The sequence below is a fragment of the Capra hircus genome, chromosome 13, assembly GCF_001704415.2.
Source record: "Capra hircus breed San Clemente chromosome 13, ASM170441v1, whole genome shotgun sequence".
In the NCBI taxonomy this organism is placed as follows: domain Eukaryota; kingdom Metazoa; phylum Chordata; class Mammalia; order Artiodactyla; family Bovidae; genus Capra; species Capra hircus.
The window spans coordinates 58,193,206-58,212,118 of NC_030820.1; the positions used below are offsets into that span (position 1 = coordinate 58,193,206).

Below are 18,913 nucleotides of genomic sequence, written 5' to 3' on the forward strand. Positions count from 1 at the left end.
GGCTCCTGGCCCACACAGTAAGAGGGAAAGTGTGGGGATGGAAAGTGTGTTGAAAGTGGTCATTGGGTAACCACATTCAAATATTAATAATCTAAGCTGTTTTTCTCTCCCTCTTTGTTTATTCTATGTGGTGTATAGTTGGATTTACACAGGTTATTTGCACATGATTGACTCAACTCTGCACTATGCATAAAAAAAAAAAAAAGGAACCCTAAACTGGTTGCTTCCCAAGTAGTTCAGTGGTCAGAAGTCTGCCTGCCAATGCAGGAGACTCAAGAGATAGGGATTCAACCCCTGGGTCAGGAAGAGCCCCTGGAGAAAGAAATGGCAGCCACTCCAGTATTCTTGCCTCAAAAATTCCATGGACAGAGGAACCTGGCAGGCTACAGTCCATAGAGTCACAAAGAGTCAGACACAACTGAGCACATGCTCAATACATTGCTTCCATATTTAACAAATTAGTTGCAAAGTCTCCGTATATAGTGTGCCACACTGAATATATACAGAAAGTGGGTTGCATGTTGGCATTAATTCAACCAGACCCTCTGTAGCCTCTGGAGAGACTTCAGTTTCTCTTTAAACTCAAACCTGTGAATAGGTGCATCTCTCACCCTGACTTTGAAGACTCTGTGGGATTCTGGCCAACAGCCAGTTGTTTGCTGAAAACTACTTTATCACCATCTCCTTAGACTAGCAGCAAAGGTCTTAAAAGTGATCTGAGATGCTCAGCATCACTGTCCCTTGGAAGGAAGCAGAGACCAGGTAGGGTTTGGACTGAGTTCTGCTTGTGGGATAGGAGGCTCCTAGCTCCCTCTGGAAAGAGGATGAGCAGATCGAGATACTTAAGACATTTTTAAAACCTGTGTCATTGTTTATGAGCCGAGGGTAGAGAGCTGCTCAGACCCAAGAGCTGCTCGGACCCAAGGCCTGCCCATCCTGGTCGAAACCCTGTTTGTATGCTGAAAGCCTGTAAGAACTTTTTTGAATAAGTGGGTTCCGGGCGCGTGGGTTACTTCTACTTGTTTCCAAGAGAGATGGAAACGAGAGACTTCTGGTTGGAGGAGATGATCAGGGGCAAAGAATGTAGAGGTATTTTCAGAAATTGTTTCTGGGCAGTGTGTGTTTGCTGTGAATAACATTATATGTAAAGAATTCTTTGGTTCCAGACAAAAAGTATATCTTCAAACCAGTTTAAGGAGAGTGAAAAGAAAATCAATGCATGCCTAAGACTTGGGATGACTGATGGTGAAGGTGAAGCTCCAATACTCTGACCACCTGATGCAAAGAGCTGATTCACTAGAAAAGACCTTGATGCTAGAAAAGATTGAGGGCAGGAGGAGAAAGGGGAGACAGAGGATGAGATGGTTGGATAACATCACTGAGGCAATGAACATGAGTTTGAGCAAGCTCCAGGAGACAGTGAAGGACAGGGAAGCCTGGTGTGCTGCAGTCCATGGGGCTGCAAAGAGTCAGACTTCATGGCTGACCAACAACAAGACTTTGGAAAGGACATAATAGCAACAGGTCCTTAAAGAGCCCAAGGTTTATTCACTCTATGTCTATCATCTCTGCACATCTCTGCTTCCCTGTGACCTCTCTGCCTCACTGTATTCCTCTGGTACCCTGCCTATTGGGAGAAAGATGCCACCAACACCAACTTGTGTTTATGGCTCTCTGGCTAGCCACATATTTGCCTTACCAGCTTCCCTAGTGGGTTGGAATGGCCATGAGATGCTAGTCTAACCAGTGGGATACAAGAGGAAATCTGCTGGGAGTAGAAAGGAGTGGGAGGTGGTTTTGAAAAATATTTTGCCTTCTGGTAAGTGACAGATAAACAAAGAGAACACTCTGTCCTTTTCTTCCTTTTCTTACCTTGAATGTGGTCCTGTGAAAATGGGATGTTTGGAGCCATGGCAGCCATCTTGTGACCCTTAGGCAACAACCCTAAGGACTAAACGTCAACATGCAGACAATGGCAGGGCAAAAAGACAGAAGAAACTTAAGTTCCTGAGGACTCAATTGAGCTACTGCACCCAACTGAAATTCCTGGTTAGGGACTCTTAGACAGCTTGAATTACATGTTCACTCATGAATCAGTCGGGTCTAGGAGGTAGACCATGCTACATAAATAAGGTTTCTGAGAGTTAGCCTTTGTGGCTAGATTGGGGAGTTGGAGGCATGTAACTCCGGGAGATGGTGATGGACAGGGAGGCCTGGCGTGCTGTGATTCATGGGGTCGCAAAGAGTCGGACATGACTGAGCGACTGAACTGAACTGAACTGAGTCATAAAAATAGTAATAATCTTAGTAGCTAACATTTGTCAAGGATGGTAAGCACCCTTTATTCTCTTGGCCTTTATTGCTTATTTAGTTCCCATAAGAGCCATTCCAGGTGGGGGCTATGACTGTACCCCCTATTTTGGAGACTAGAAAACTGAGCACAGAGAAGCATCAGCTGGCCCAGAAAGTGTATTTGAATTTGGGAGTCCAGTTACTTAATCTTGATCCTGAGCTGCACCTCAGGCTTCAGGGATGGGTTTAGAACAAGTGAATAAACAGCTTTGCTGTCATAAGGTGGTAGGACGCCATGCAAGCGTTTCCCAATTATTTGCTTTAGGTTAAATCTTCCATTTCTTTGATTATTGATGCTTCTGAAACCAAGATGTCTTAAAATTGATAAAGGTGGGGGCTTCCCTGGTGGTCCAATGGCTGAGACTCCATGCTTCCAATGCAGGGAACCTAGATTCAATCCCTGGTCAGGAAACTAGATTCCACACGGTGCAACTAAGAGTTCAAATGCCACAACTAAAGATCCTGAGCTGCAACTAAGACCTGGCATAGCCAAATTTTAAAAATCGATAAAAATGTTAGTATCTTTTCCCCAAAGAGTTGGTATGAAATTAATCACACCTCTTAAAATTGGGGAACTATGGTGACAAATACTTCTTGAGTAGAACTGGAGATGGATATAGCCAGCTGATACATATTATTAACAAAATTTTATTGAAGTGTAACATGTGTACAGAAGTGCACAAAGCTAGAGGAGTTAGGAATTTTCACAAAGTGAGACACTTTCAGACACTCAGGTGTCTGAGTACTAGTGCCCAGATGCAAGAAACAGAATGTGACTAACTGCCAGGAGCCCTGTGACACCCTCACTCACGGGCAGCTGCTGTCCTATCCTCTAATGCCATAGACTAGTTTTGCCTGTTTTAAATCTTTATCCATTTGATTGCGCAGTAGTAAATCAGTCTTGTCTGACTTCTTGTGATCCCATAGACTGTAGCCCGTCAGGCTCCTGTGTCCATGGGACTGGAGTGGGTTGCCATTCCCTTCTCCAGGGGATCTTCCTGACCCAGGGATTGATCCCAGATCTCCTGCATTGCAGGCAGATTCTTTACCCTCTGAGCCACCAGGGAAGCTCTTTCGTACTTCTTAAATCCTACTAATCATTTCCAATGAGTTGGAAAGATGACCCCTATTCAGACCTGATTCATGTAAACTGGACACTCACATTGGAAATCTGTTTGCAGTTACATTCACCAGAGGACTCACACTGTAATTTCAGAACCATTGTTTGGTTTGATCTCTGATTCTCCCTCACTTACCAGAAATAGTTTCAAGGGACAGCAATGCAGTTTTCAGGATGTTTTGATAGTTCAGCTTGGGAAGGCAAGTTCATTTTGTTAAAATATGAGCATGAAATGAAGGAGGGTCTTTTTTTTTAAGATTTTTAAAAATGTGAACCATTTTTAAAGTCGTTTTTGAATTTGTTACAGTATCGTTTCTGTTTTTTATGTCTTGGCTTTCTGGCCATGAGGCGTGTGGGAGCTTAGCTCCCTGGCCAGTGATCGAACCCATAACCCTACACAGGAAGGTGCAGTCTTAACCACTGGATCACCAGGGAAGTCCTCTGAATGTGGGTTTTGGTTTGCTGGTTTCTGCCAGGCTCCGCCTGCCAGTCCCCTGGACTGGCTTCTGCACGTCTCTTGATGGTCCTATTTGCAGAAATGGAAGCTGATGCCTCTGTAATGAGAGTTTTGCTCCAAGTATGTGGGGTTTTAGAGAAGACTCTTATTTTGAAAGGGAGATGGGTGCCCAGCATGGAGGAAACGCGGAACAATCTCTTCCTTAGCTGCACCTGCACTGCTCGGGCCTAATGAGTTTAGGTTGATGGAACCCAGACCTCAGGAAGGATTATAAATTCTCATTTGATTTGATTTGCCTCTAAAATACCTTAAACCAGCTGTGCCTGCCCAGCTGACCCAGGAGTCTCTGCCTGCTTTGGGGGAAGGTCTGGGCAGGCACCCTCCTGTCCTGGGGGAGGGGAGCGCGGGCTCCTGTGGTGCCTCTCCCGCCCCAGCCACTCCTGGGGCCTGCTCTAGTCTGGCATGTGTCCCTGTCATGTCCCATGATTGCTGGCCTCTGTCTCCTTGAATTCTCACCACAACCCCATAACTGGGGGCCTCTTTGTGTTCCCATCTTATCAAAGGGGAAGCTAAGCCTCACAGAGATGGGTTCACAGGTCCCAAGTCACTGCTGGCAGAACCCAAGTCAACCCAAGCTGTCAGGCCCCATCTCAGCCCAAATTCTCAGCTGCTTCTCCAGCTGAGCAGGGCTGCAGGGGGCTTTTCTGCCCTCCTAAGGGAGCCCAGCTTCCCTGGTGGCTTAGTGGTAACGAGTCTGCCTGTCAATGCAGGAGATGCAGGAGACACAGGTTCGATCCCCTGGAGAAGGAAACAGCAACCCACTCCACTATCCTTGTCTGGAGAATCGCATAGACAGAGGATTCGCAGCATGAGCGTCTCCTGAGAGCCTGTTAGAAATGCAGGTTCTTGGGCCCCACCCCAGATCTCCCATGTTAGAAAGACTGGGAGTCGGTCCAGTGGTTTGTGTTTTAACAAGCTCCCCGGCGATTCTGGAACACACTGAAGCTTGAGGATCTGTGGTCTGTTTTAATCCTATGCCAACCTAGTGAAGTCAGGGTTACTCTCCTCATCCTTGCATTTGACAGACAAAGAGTAACTTGCCGAAGTGCCCCATGGGTGACAGAGCCTGGATTCAAACCCCATCCTGGCTCCATGTTCAAGCATCATATGCCCTGTGCCCTCTCCCAGGTCTTACTCTAGAAATTAAAAGCTAGAAGACAGTTAATAAACAGGTCAACAGGCCAATCAATCATGAATGCAGAGCATGAATTCCTAGGAAGGAAATGAACAGGATGGGCGAGGAGGAGGTGTTCAGGGAGGGTGAATGGCCCGCTCAGTGAAGGGGAGGGGACCTCGGGGCCGTGCCCCTGCCCCCACGCCCCTGAACTTGGTGGGTCTGATGATTATTCAGCCTGAAGTCACTTACCAAGGGACAAGCTCCCAGGTGGCCCTGTGACTGGGGCAGGGGTCATCATGCCTGTTTTTACAGACAGACTGAAAGCCTGGGACCCATCTGTGTCCACTCCAGGCCTCTCCCACAGCTCTGGAATTAAGTTCCCCCATGCTGCTACTGCTGCTAAGTCGCTTCAGTTGTGTCTGACTGTGCAACCCCATAAATAGCACCTCACCAGGCTCCCCTGTCCCTGGGATTCTCCAGGCAAGAACACTGGAGTGAGTTGCCATTTCCTTCTCCAATGCATGAAAATGAAGAGCGTGTCCATGGGATTCTCCAGGCAAGAATACTGGAGTGGGTTGCTGTGCCCTTCTCCAGGGGATCTTCCTGACCCAGTAATGGAACCCTCATCTCTTGCATCCTCTGCATTGCCGGTGGATTCTTTACTGCTGAGCCATGGGGGAAGCCGAAGCTCTCCCCACTTCCATGCAATTTCTCACCCTGGGAACTTTCTGAGGAGCAACCTCTGGTGTATCTCTGAGAACATGTAGTTGACCCTTATTAGTGATAAGCTCTATATTGTCATGTCGCTATCAGAAGCCAGCCCACTGATGCCGCAGAGCCATGCTGTCCAATTGAAAGTTCCACCATGGTTGAACTTTTATGTAAGTTCCATCATGATTGAGCTTTTCTGTATCTGCTGTCCAGTATGGGTGCCCCTGGTTACATGGGGCTGTTTCAATTTAAACCAATTACTCTGAAAGAAATATAGACACTGCCACACCAGCCACATTGCAAGTGCCCAGTATATACATGTAGTTAGTGGCTATCATACTGGACAGTGAAGGTGTAAAATTAAACTTTAGGTTGAACCACATATAGGTCAAAATCGATAGAAAGTTCCCAGCTCTTTATGGTACAACCTAACAGAGGATGAGATGGCTGGATGGCATAACTGACTCGATGGACGTGAGTCTGAGTGAACTCCAGGATTTGGTGATGGACAGGGAGGCTGCGATTCATGGGGTCACAAAGAGTCTGACACTACTGAGCGACTGAACTGAACTGAATAGAAGTGAAGATTTCCCTGGTAGCTCAGAGGGTGAAGACTTCCTGCAAAGGGGGAGACCTAGGTTCAGTCCCCTGGTTGGGAAGATCCCCTGGAGAAGGGAATGGCAACCCACTCCAGTATTCTTGCCTGGAGAATTCCATGGACAGAGGAGCCTGGTGGGCTACAGTCCGTGGAGTTGCAAACAGTTGGACATGACTGAGTGATTGACACATACATACACACAACAGAAGTGAAATGGGACTTCAGCTCAGTTCAGTTCCGTCACTCAGTCGTGTCCGACTCTTTGCGACCCTATGAATTGCAGCACGCCAAGCCTTCCTGTCCATCACCATCTCCCAGAGTTCACTCAGACTCACGTCCATCGAGTCCGTGATGCCATCCAGCCATCTCATCCTCGGTCGTCCCCTTCTCCTCCTGCCCCCAATCCCTCCCAGCATCAGAGTCTTTTCCAATGAGTCAACTCTTCGCATGAGGTGGCCAAAGTACTGGAGCTTCAGCTTTAGCATCATTCCTTCCAAAGAAATCCCAGGGTTGATCTCCTTCAGAATGGACTGGTTGGATCTCCTTGCAGTCCAAGGCACTCTCAAGAGTCTTCTCCAACACCACAGTTCAAAAGCATCAATTCTTCGGCGCTCAGCCTTCTTCACAGAACAATTAAATCCATTCCTTTGTTACAGAGGGAAGAACTGAGGCCCACTGAGCCTGAGGTTCCACCTAGACAGATGAGAGCCCGGTTGGGACTGAAACTAAGATTTCATGAGGCTTGTGTGTCTGTTAGCTCCAGGATTCTCAATTCTGTCTGGTTGGCAGTTGGGGCTAGACCATCCCCTATAGTTTGGAGGATGTTTAGCAATGTCCCTGGCCACTACCTACCAGATGCCAGTAGCACACACTCCCTAAATTGTTACAGGGGCTGAGTAGGGGGAAGGATGCAGGCATTCAATGCCCAGTAGCCCTCGGGGAGGGTAAGGGCAGGACAAAATTGCCCCAGGCTGAGAATCACTAGTTTAGTCGAAATAGTAACTGCTTTCCATTCTTTCCCTTCATTTTCAATTAGCCAAGGATGGAGAGGGAGTGGGGACCTAGAGATCCTTGGGGGTGGGTTCCCCCCTGGGGAGATGGGGTACTCATGGGGGAAGGGTGTCTGCCTTAGTTTATGGTGGAAAAGTTGATGGAAGCTTATAGCCCTTTTTTCTCTGCAGCTCTAGCAGCGTCTGGGGCTTTTTAGGCAAACAACTGGCTTCAGCCCTAGAGATAATTAAACCCATCTTTTCTCCTTCTCCCCACCCCATCCCCTAAACCCTTTGGTCCATTCAATTCACAATGATAACATTGTTCGAGCAACACTGCACACATGTTGACACCGGAGTGTTTAATCTTGCGGTACAGTAATTCCCTGCCCCACCCCCACCCCACATCTGCGCGGCTGCCATGCTTATGACAAAAAGCCTGGCCGCCAGTGGGCTCGCCTCTGCGCCCCCCGTCCTGGGATGCAGCCCCCGGCATCTAACAAGGAGGCAGTGTCTCTGAAGACCCTCTCGGAGCGCCTGGCGCTAGGGCTCCAGGTGGTCCTATTGGCAGCCAAAGCATTTGGTGGAAAGTTCGAGAGTTGAAGAGGCGGTTCAGGGGAGACAATGCTGCTTGTGTGCCCTCTGCCAGGCAGGGCCCACCCCCTGATTTGGGGGGCTGGGGAGGGATGATGGGGAGACGGATAAATGCTACCCTACCTTCAAGCTGTCAGCCTCCCTCGGGGTGACTCTGGCACAAGCAAGATTTACAAAGAGGGACCTGAGCAGGATGCAGTCTTCACGTGAATTTAGCTTCTAAGGAGATTACTGTTGTGATCATGTCATGTGTGTTGAGAGCTTGAAGTATACTTTAGGGAGGTCTTTTTTCTTAATTTTAATTTTTTGGTCATACTGTGCAGCATGAAGGATCTCAGTGCCCCAACAAAAGGTCAAACCTGTGCCCCCTGCAACGGAAGCACGGATTCTTAACCACTGGACTGCCAGGGGAGTCCTAGGGGTGTCTTTTTTGTTATTGTCTACCCGGCTGAGAGTTTTGGCAGTGGTTCCTGGCATGAGGGAGAGAGTGTGGCTGAGTGGGGAAGTATTCAGACCAGCTGTATGGCCATAGGCAAGCAACTTTACCCCTCTGAGCCTCAGTGACCTCATCTGTAAAATGGAGCCAATGCATGTGCTGACTTCTGAGCAGGGGTTTTATAAGAATTTGAGGAATTGTGTATGTGTGACATGTAATGTTGCATTCAGGCCTGTGGGAGGGCTTTGAGACCGGTGACCATCCACCTCCCATCAATAAGATGGCTACTATCAAAACAGATCATTAGAAAATAAGTGTTGGTGAGAGACTGTGGAAAAAATTAGAACACTTGTGTGCTGTTGCTGCCTGCGAGAGTGCTCAATCACTGAGTCATGTTCTACTCTGCAACCTGTAGACGGTAGCCCACTAGGCTGCTCCGTCTGGGATTCCTCAGGCAAGAATACTGGAGTGGGTTGCCATTTCCTCCTCTGGGGGATCTTCCTGACCCAGGGATCGAACCGATGTCTCCTACATCTCCTGTGTTGCAGATGGATTCTTTACTGCTGAGTCACGGGGGAAACCCTGCATTTTTACCACATTTAAAAATGATGGCTCTTACCTAGCTTGGGGTTTGGGTGGGTGTCAGAGTTACAATCCAAGTGAGCTTTTATCAGTTTCTCTCCTCTAGCAGGTCAACAGTGCTCTCTCCCTCATGTTGGGCAGTCAAGAAATTCTTGTAGAATACAGTGGGGGGCAAGGAGACATCGAAATATTTTCGTGGCAGGGTTTATCATTTTAGACTTTTACGCGATGTTGCTTTTCACTATGTTTAGGACTGTCTCCTCTCTTCTGTAAGAGCAACAGGGTGTATCAACGCTCATGTTATTAAGAGAGCATTCTCCTGTAATGTTCGTTCACTTCTCTAGAACTCCCAATTTACGGTACGCCTCTGGCGGCTTTTTCAAGCTCCTTAATCTTGCCGTGTAAATCTTGGAATGAATGAAGAGCCGTCATCGAATTTCACATCCTTGAAGCTGCAGGGCCGTAAATCACTAGGTGACAGCAGCCTTGGTAACATCAGCTCCAGTGAATTCTGGCATGTGCCAGAATCTTCTGAATGGATCGTATCCCCCTAGGACAGGAAGGAGATGGGGTTGAAAGCTTCAGAGTGAAATCGGCTTGGGGGGTGGGGATACTGGGCCAGGGGATCCTAAGCAGTCAGGGGTCTTTGAAAACTCAGCTCTAGTTTCTGGTTATACTGTGGACTTTGGTTGGTTCTGCTGGTTCTCAGAGCCTCTTGAAAGGGGTTCAAGGGTCTGCTCCCGGCCCATAACTGGAGCTGTGTGGTCCAGACTGAGCTCCTGAGTGAGGAACAGACTTCTGATGCTGGACTTACAGTTTTTACGTGGAAAGTGTTCCTTAGCTTGTACAGTTCTGGGTCCCCTCTCTTAGATTAGCTGCATCTTAGGGAACAGTGAAAGGATCGCATAGTCTGGAAAGTTAACTAAGCTTTTTCTAAAAACCGTAAAGTTTTTGGAAGGAGCAGCTGGGCCATTAACATGATTACTACTGTTTATCAAGTCTTCCTAGCCCTGGCCAGGAGAGCTGCTGGAGGAGGGAGTGGAGGCAGCCTTGTATGGGTAGACCGTCCCCCGCTCCCGACTCATGGTGCAAATGTCTCTCATGTGCCGCTGGCCACAGTCTTGATCTTTCTGCCTTTTCTGCATGGCTGTCTTGACCATGACCATTGCCTGGGGTCTCTGAGCAGCTGATGACCAAATCCCGTGAATGGTCACCCTGCCCCTGTTATCTGAGTCTGGCCACAGGCTGGTTGTCTCATCTGGCCTATCTCTAGTCCTGCTTCTTTCCCTGGACTGAGTTCTTGCCATGTCTGTATTCTCCATCTCTCATGCAATAGTGGTCCGAGGGCACTACATTTTTCTCTTGTGTGTGCCTCTCTCCCACAAAATGTGATCCATAAATGCAACTCAGGAGTCCCCAGTTGGACTCTCAAAACTCCCGTCAACTTTCCTGCGTGGATTTCCTGCAGGTCACCTCGAGTTTAACCTGTCTGCCTCCACATGTGTTTTCCTCCTTCCTGCTTCGCCTGTGGGGTTCTTCCTCCCAGTTACATCCACTGCTGGCATTACTGCACTCCAGGCACTCCAGGCTAACACTCGGGGACCCTTCTCCATGCCCCTTCCTTCACAATGCTTACCTTTGACCAACCTTTGGTTTCTGTGCATTCGCAGTCCTGCTTCAAGGTGTTTACCTCATAGAACTGTGTTCACCAAAAAGCAAGAATGTTCATCATGGCCCCAGTTGTGATGGTCCCAAAGTGGAAACTACCCAGATGCCTACAGAAAAGTCAGCTGTGGCCTGTCCATACAGTGACATCCAGTACAGCAGCTGAATGAGTGACTTGCTGCTCCACGCAGCCACAGAGCGGGTGGGGGGCACACACGGTTGATTGAAGGATGCGGATGCAGGTGGGGAGACCCCAAGTGGGAAAAGTGAGTCTGTGCTATCGGGTGTTTGCATGGCAGTCACCTCTGGGGACAAGTGAGGGTCTGGTATTAGGGAGGCGCCCTGCGGGGGTGTCTTTGGCGCTAGTCGTGAATGTGCTGTGTTGTGCTCTGGGGGCGTTTGTGTTGAGAAAATTCACAGAACTTCAGGAACACTTAGGTCTGTGTGCTTTACTGCATGTATGCTGTTTAAAAAATTATAATTCGGGAATTACACGAAGACTAATGTATTGAATCCGGTAGATTAATGGAGCCCTACTAGGCGTCAGGCTGCGCGGGACAGTGGAGGTTCAGGATCGAGACAGGCCCCAGGGCTGGTCAGGGGGTCAACTTGTACTTGTACATTATCCAAGTCTGAAGAAAGCAGCTTTCACAGTGGATGGCCACCTGGACACCCCCACTGTTATGCGGACATGTTCCTTGCCCGTCCATTCATTGCCAGCTCTGTATATAAGTGGGGAGGTTTTGTGGGTGGCTCAGATGGTAAAGAATCTGCCTGCAGTGCAGGACACCCTGGCTGGATCCTGGGTCAGGAAGATCCCCTGGAGGAGAAAACGGCAACCCACTCCAGTATTCTTGCCTGGAGACTCCCATGGACAGAGGAGTCTGGGGGCTATAGTCCATGGGGTCGCATGCACATTTTATTTCTCTTATGGTGATTGTTTCTCTCAAAGCTCATTTGAGAGGCTCTGTAACTACGACAAATGCAGTTATTTTCCATTTGCCTGGCTCTGTCCTAAACATTACCTCCTGTGATCTTCCCTATGAGAAAAGGCCAGTGTTAACCCTGGAGGAAGGGGCACACACACCGGTCAAGTAAATTGGCTAAGACCTCACCTGGCACAACTGATACTTAGTGTCAGGCCGCCTGCCTCCTGGGAGTATGAAGGTTAAGAGTGTGGGTTTCAGAGTTCAGCCACTCACCTAACTTGTGACCTTGGGCAAGTTACCTGGCCTCCTTGAGCCTCAGTTTCCTCATCTGTAAAATGGGGCTAAATCCTGCCTCCATGTTCTATCATGTGGTGGCCAGCAGTGCTCAGTGTGAGACCCATCACAGAGCACACAATGGGCAAACATACATTTTTGTACTTCTGGGTTCTTCAGCTGTCTTCATTTGTAAACTGGAGGTCCACACCCCCATTCTCGGCTTGGCCTGGCCTGGAACAGGCAGTCATCAGCAGGGGTTGCCAGTTACGGGCAGGTCTCTATCAAGCATAGACATGATGCTTGGACTCTGAGCTGCAGAGTGAAACCCAGTCACTAATGAGCTCTTGGTACCCATGTGTGTTTCCTTCCTTTCCCAGTGGAACATGACAAAGAGTTCTTCCACCCGCGCTACCACCACCGGGAGTTCCGGTTTGATCTCTCCAAGATCCCAGAAGGGGAGGCCGTGACTGCAGCTGAGTTCCGCATTTACAAGGACTACATCCGGGAACACTTCCACAATGAGACATTCCGGATCAGTGTCTACCAGGTGTTGCAAGAGCACCTGGGCAGGTGGGTACCATCCCGGGGCCTGGGCGGGGTCCTGAGCTCCTGCTGAGAGGAGGCAGCGGCAGAGGATGAGGCACGGTCTGTCGTGGCTACTCCCCATGTTATTGTTGCTGTTCAGTTGCTCAGTCGTGTCTGACTCTTTGCGACCCCATGGCCTGCAGCACATCAGGCTTCTCTGTCCTTTACTATCTCTTGGAGATTGTGCAAACTCATATCCGTTGAGTCGATGATGCCATCCAACCATCTTGTCCTCTCTTGCTCCCTTCTCCTCCTGCCCTTGATCATTCCCAGCATCAAGGTCTTTTCTAATGCATCGACTCTTCACATCAGGTGGCCAAAGTATTAGAGCTTCAGCATTATTGATTTCCTTTAGGATTGACTGGGGGAGCACCAACCACATGCCAGGCTGTTTATCTTTTTTAGAGAAAGTGTATGGTGTAGGTTGGGCATCCCTGGTGGCTCAGTGGTAAAGAATCCACCTGCCAATGCAGGAGATGTGGGTTCAGTCCCTGGGTCAGGAAGATCCCCTGGAGAAGGAAATGGCAACCCACTCTAGTGTTCTTGCCTGGGAAATCCCATGCACAGAGGAGCCTGGCAGACTACAGTCTATGGGATTGCAAAGAATCAGACACAACATAGTGACCAAACAACACAATGGTGTATGTCACCATTTCTTAAAACTATCACCATAAGCAGGTTGGGTCAGGAATAGGGACAGTCACGGGAGCGTGCAGTTGTGTGGCCCCCTATGGATATTTATGGGTCGCCTGGGTCAGTGTGTCTTTAGGGGGATGAAGAAGAGGAAGAAGCATTTTTCACAGTCTGCCTATCTCCCACGCATCACTGAAACCCAACATGTGATATAAGGGCACCAATGAAAGTGGCTGTTTGTAATGAAATGTTTAGGGGATAAAAATCCACAAATGAAAAATAAACAGGCAGAGAACTCTTAGCCTTCCAAGAATCTTGAGGTCAGGAACTGGAAGCTTCTGTTGAAAGACTTTAATTTCTTGAGACCTTTTAGTTTTGTTTCAAAGTCCTCCAAGGGGTGAGAAGGCTAAGAGAATGAGCTGGAACATTCCCCGAACAGGGACATTCTGAAGTCCGGAGGTGGATTCGACCTAGGTCGTGCAACCCGGTGGCTGAGTGTTTAGACATTTTGGGATGTCAGACCTCCCCCTCCCTACCACTCATCATAATTAATGGAAGGAAGACAGTGTGGGTGCCTTCTTTCTGCTGGACTGTGCTGGCCTCTTCAGTGAGAAAGGGAACCTTTAGCACATTTGGCTTGGCAAGCACTGTCACTTGGGGGGTCATCTTAAACACTAGAAAACCAAGTTTTTCTTGACTGTTTCCAGTGTTTTGTCTTAGTTAACTGTCTATGCCCCCAGTTTCTTGAGTTCTTTCAAATCAGCAAGTATATTTGTGCATTTAAATATTTTTACAAATGGTATCTCATCTTGCAGTGTCTCCTGCACCTACATCTGTTACTAAACCTTCATGGTCTTGACCGTGAACCTTGTCGATCCTTTCACATCACTACCCGGGAGTATCCTTGTTCTTCTCATCACCATGCATCTCGCATCGCGCAGGTGGTACTAGAAGGTATTTAGCCAATTGTCTGTGTGCACATGCTGAGCTCTCAATTTTTATGAATTATAAACAGCATGGGCTGTGTGGCCAACACTTGCCTATCAGTCAGATACAGTTCTAGAAACAGAATTGTGGGGTCGAGGGCCCACACGTCAGTAACTCTGATACACTTGGCTGAACTGTTCTCTTTGGAGGTTATGTCAGTTTATACTTCCACCAGCCACATAGAGGACGCCTGTGGCCCTTATGGACTCCTGAACATGGTCTTCTCAAACCGTTCTGATCTTTGTTAGTCTGTCTGATGGGTGACAAATGGCATCTCAGTGTGGACTATATCTGCATTTTAGGGTTCCCACTTGTCTACACTTTCCTGTACTGCCCCCCTGCTGGAGAGGATGACAGACCCTTCCAGTGGGGAGGGAATGTGGGTATGGTTCTGGGCAGGCAGCGACAGCCTTGTCAGTCACCTCCAAATCTTGCTGAAGGCCGTCAGAAGCCCCAGTTAACCCTGGCAGTCTGGACCCTGCCTCCCAGACCCAATTACAACAAGAAGCATTGAGTTCACTCCCCAAGGGTGACATATGTCTGCTCCATACTCTCACAAAGCCCCTGGGGCTCTTGAACAAGAGCATATGTTTGACTGTATTTTTTCAGTGAAGGCTGATGTACTGAGGGTGAGGCAGGTACCCAGAGGCTATTGGTTAGTGGCACTTGATTGGTCCCCTTGTGCAAACCTCGAGCCCAGCTCACACTCTGGGCTTCCTGGGAGGCTCCCCAAACCTGCCTCAGAAACCTCCATCAAGAGGTTTAACCTCAGGAATGTAGCTGCCCCAACTGGGTTTGGCTGAGCAGGACTGAGAGGGTTGATTGGTGTCACCTGGGTGGCTCTTCCTCCAAGATTTCCAGGCAGGAATGTGCTCCCCCTCCCTGGCCGGGTCACTGGGGTCAGCTGGGATGCTGCTGATGTGGGTGGAGCTTGTTTCAGGACTGGAGTGTCCTCAGGCACTGCCCTTGATGTGAGGAGCACCCCAACTAGCACCCCAAGCACCTGCGATGCTTTCTCCCTCCAGTCCACGTGCTGGGAAGAACAGCAGAGACTCAGTGATGGCAAGATGGGGCTGGTGGGCACGAGCTGCCCCCACAGGACACAGAGGCCAGTGCATTTGGAGAGATCCCATGGGAGCCCAGCCATTCACTTATTCAACCACCTCTGTTAAACCACTGGGATAAACCAGCCCAGCTCATGGCGGCAGGGACCTTGTCTCAAAGCTGGGCAGTTTTTTATTTTCAATTTTTTTTTGATGTGGGTGATTTTTTTTAAAGTCTGTATTGAACTTGTTACAATATTGCTTCTGTTTTATGTTTTGTTTTGCTTTGGCCATGAGTCATGTGGGATCTTAACTCCCAGGGCAGGGACTGAACTGTCATCCTCTGCATTGGAAGGCGAAGTTTTAGCCACTGGACCACCAGGGAATTCCCCGTTGGGCATTTATAAATCCCCTCCCAAAGCGCCACACATGGGGTGGCTGAGAACAATAGAAGTGTGCTCTCTCACAGAGCTGGGGGCCGGAAGTCTGAAATCCGGGTGGCGTCTGCAGGAACGGATCCTGCCCTTCTCTTCCAGCTTCTGGAAGAGGCTGGCCTTTGACTGCATCCCTGGCTCTCAGCCGCACTGCGCTGGTCTCTGCCTCTGTTGTCACACGGCTCTGAGGGCTCTCTGTGTGCCTCTCCTCCTCTGATACAGAGACCAGTCATGTTGGCTTAGGGGCTGCCCTGCTCCAGCACGACTTCATTACTTACCTAATTACATTCGTAAAGACCCTAATTCTAAAGAAGGTCCCATTCAGAGGTCTCCGCGGCAGGACTGGAGTATACGTTTGCAGGAGATACAGTTCCATCCATAATAGGGTGAAGAAGATGGGCAGTCAACAACTTAGCAAATAAGTAGACCCACTGGCCTGATAAGGCGATTGGTGTTCCTAGACGGCTTGTTGAGCTGGGGGTGTTTGAATGACTTAGAAGGATCTGAAATGGGGTGAGGAGAGGGTGTCTCAGGGAACTGTAGGGGCCACTGTCTTGAGGTGGAGACAAGCAAGCATGGGTTGTTGGAAGGACAGAAGGGAGGCAGTGGTGCCAGGGTGGGGCACGCCACCAGGTCCTCGCTTAGATGAAACACCAGCCTTTAGCTTCCGCAGTGGTTGCCGGCAGCTCCTCGTCTTTCTGCCTGTGTCAACTTGCTGTCTTCGTGGGCACCTGGTTCCGTCGTAGTTTGAAGTGGCCACCTCCTCACCCCTGCCTGAGATCTGGGGGGGTGAATCTGGAGGCCCAGGGGAAAAAGAAGGCCTGAGTCACTGTGGTTGGAAGAGGAATGGGCAGGACAGCTGTCAGTGGCTCTGTGGCCAGCGTCGCAGTTTGTCTTGATGAGCAGCTTAGCCATAGGCCATCTCTGGGGACGCTCAGCCCAGCTTTGGGTTCCTGCCTTAGGGGCCTTTGGGCTTTGCTGGGAGACCCAGTTCCCCATCAGCAAGTGTTTGAGCACCTGCTGTGTGTTGGGTGGGGGTGGGTGTGACTGGACCCCAGTCCTTGCCCCTCGAGGAGGTGACATTCAAACAGAGGCGGTGGCATAGGACGATGTGGCAGGTGCAAAGTACAGTGTAGAGCAGGGAGTGGACAGAGGCAGCCAGTGGGCAGGCAGGGCTGCTTGCTTTAGACTTCCAAACTTCTTATCCATAGTACTGGAAAGAAAGAAGCAAGGCCCTCATTCTCCAAAAGTTAAAAGGTTAGAAAATTTTTTTTCAAAAAATTATTGATTCTTTTTTTCTGGGTGGGTTTTGTTTTTGAATCCAGAATCAAAATGATCCTATGATGTAATTCCCCAGCTAGGACAGTCCAGCTCTTTAAAGTGTAGATTTGGGGACTTCCCTGGCTGTCCAGTGGTTAAGACTGTCCTTCCACTGCAGGCAGCATGGGTTCCAGCCCTGATTGGGGAACGAGGATCCTGCATGCTGCAAGGCATGGCCAAACAAACAAAGTAAAAACACCCAGAGTATAGATTCAAATCCCGGTACCAGCGTGGCCTTGGGAAGTAGTAACCCCTCAGAGGCTCAGCCTCCTCCTCTGTGCAATGGGGATAATAACTGAACCTACCTCCCAGGGTTGTGGTGAGGATAAAGGGAGCTGACAAATTTACTTCGAGCATAGTAAGTGCTCAGTGAAGGTTTAGCAGATATTAGAAGCATCGCCATCACTGTCAGCATCGTCACCACCGTCCTCACCACCATCACCATCACCATCCTCACCACCTTCACCACTACCATCCTCACCACCGTCACCATCATCATCACCTTCATTGCCGAGGATGCAGAGACCTGCTTAGGAAAATGAAGGACTCTGGGTTTTGGGGGTGGGACTGCCTTTACCCTCTCTATGCTGCAATTCTGCAGTATCTCATGGGGATGTAAGCCTGAGCTTGCTTGGAGGTGGAGCCCTAGTTTGCATTTCCCCAACCTGGGTCATGCACCCTCTTCAAGCTGAAGGCCTTTGGCTGATCTGACTCTGAGAGAAGCCCTGTTCCCACCCCCGCCGCCTCGCCGTGTAGCTGCCTGCTCCCTCTGCTAAGGGAGTCCTGGCCTCCCCGACACCGACCGCCCAGCTGCGCGGAGCTTGGAGCTGGGACATCTGGCGAGGCTCTGCCTGAGCTCCAGGAAAGCCCTCGGGGTGCTGGGGATTAGCCGGCTTTGGGTCGGCCTCAGCATCTCTCCCCCTGTGGCAGCCACTTTCCACATAGTCCTCTTGATCTCTTGGAATCCAGATTAAATTCCGATAATGAGCCAAGCTGGAGGCCTTCCATGGCCCTCGGGCTCAGCTTGCAGCTGGAGAAGCGTGTTGGGGCCGCCCTTGGCCTGCTGTGGGGGAAGTGGGGGCTGAGGAGCAGGTCTGGGGAAGGTGGCCTTGGCTTCAGTGGCCTTGCTGGGGAAGAGGTGTGGCGAGAGGTGCTAAGGGATTAGAGTCTTGCCCTTCTTTTCTGAACCCTGGACCAGGGGCTGGGCAGTGGGGCTCGGCTTTCAGGAGCTGGTCCCACTTTTGTCCCTTTTGGCTCTAGCTTTGGTTCCAACTCAGGGTGAAGGTGCTGGTCCCAAAAGCTCATGGGTTTCATTTGTGGAACTTGGACATTTTCCAGCCTCCCCCTTCCCCTCCCCTCTCCTTGTGGGTCCATGCTTTTTCTCTGCAGATCTGCCCCACCTGTAGGAAACACAGCTGGTCAGTGAGACACCCTGGCGGCAACCAGCCAGCAGAACCCCTCATGGGGACTCCATCACTGCCAAAGTCAAGATAAAGCTGGCAGCTGGATAAAAAATGTCCCTCGGTGTGTCTCAGGGACTTGGGCTGCCAGGAGGGTGACCTCAGAGGGACACGGTGAAAATGCAGGTTCCAAGTCAGATGGCTGGAGTGCGGCCTGAGCTTCTGTGTGTCTGACAAGCTCCCGGGGAAGTGATGCACAGAACTGGGAGAGGAACTGCTGCGGGAGAGGACGTCCCACTGTGGGGGGGTGGGGGTTGTGGGCAAAGCACTGCAGTCTCCATGCCCTGGGGCAGCCCTAGGGCAGCAGGTCATCAGACCCTTCCCAAGTCTGTCGTGTCAGGACTTGGTAACGAGACTGCCTCTTATCTGACTTCAGTCACTGTGAGCAGTGGGCAGAGGGACATGGTCGCACTGCAGGGCACTTCAGCTTCATTGAGGACCTTGGAGATGACCCTGCAGAGACCTGATATCCCCATTTCCCAGGTGTAGCGATTGGCTTAGAGAGGGGAAGTTATTTACCTGAGACCCCACAGCTCCAACAGGGCAGAGGTGGGACTCCGCCTCG

General features: G+C 49.9%; 1 protein-coding gene across 1 annotated transcript in view; it reads left to right on the plus strand.

The window, feature by feature from the left end:
* The window catches only part of BMP7 (bone morphogenetic protein 7), an 86,033-nt gene that overhangs the window by 19,113 nt on the left and 48,007 nt on the right, over window positions 1-18,913 (plus strand). The window contains exon 2 of the mRNA XM_018057630.1: window positions 12,264-12,456. Coding sequence (XP_017913119.1) covers window positions 12,264-12,456 — 193 coding nt within the window. The remainder of the gene's footprint in view (window positions 1-12,263; window positions 12,457-18,913) is intronic.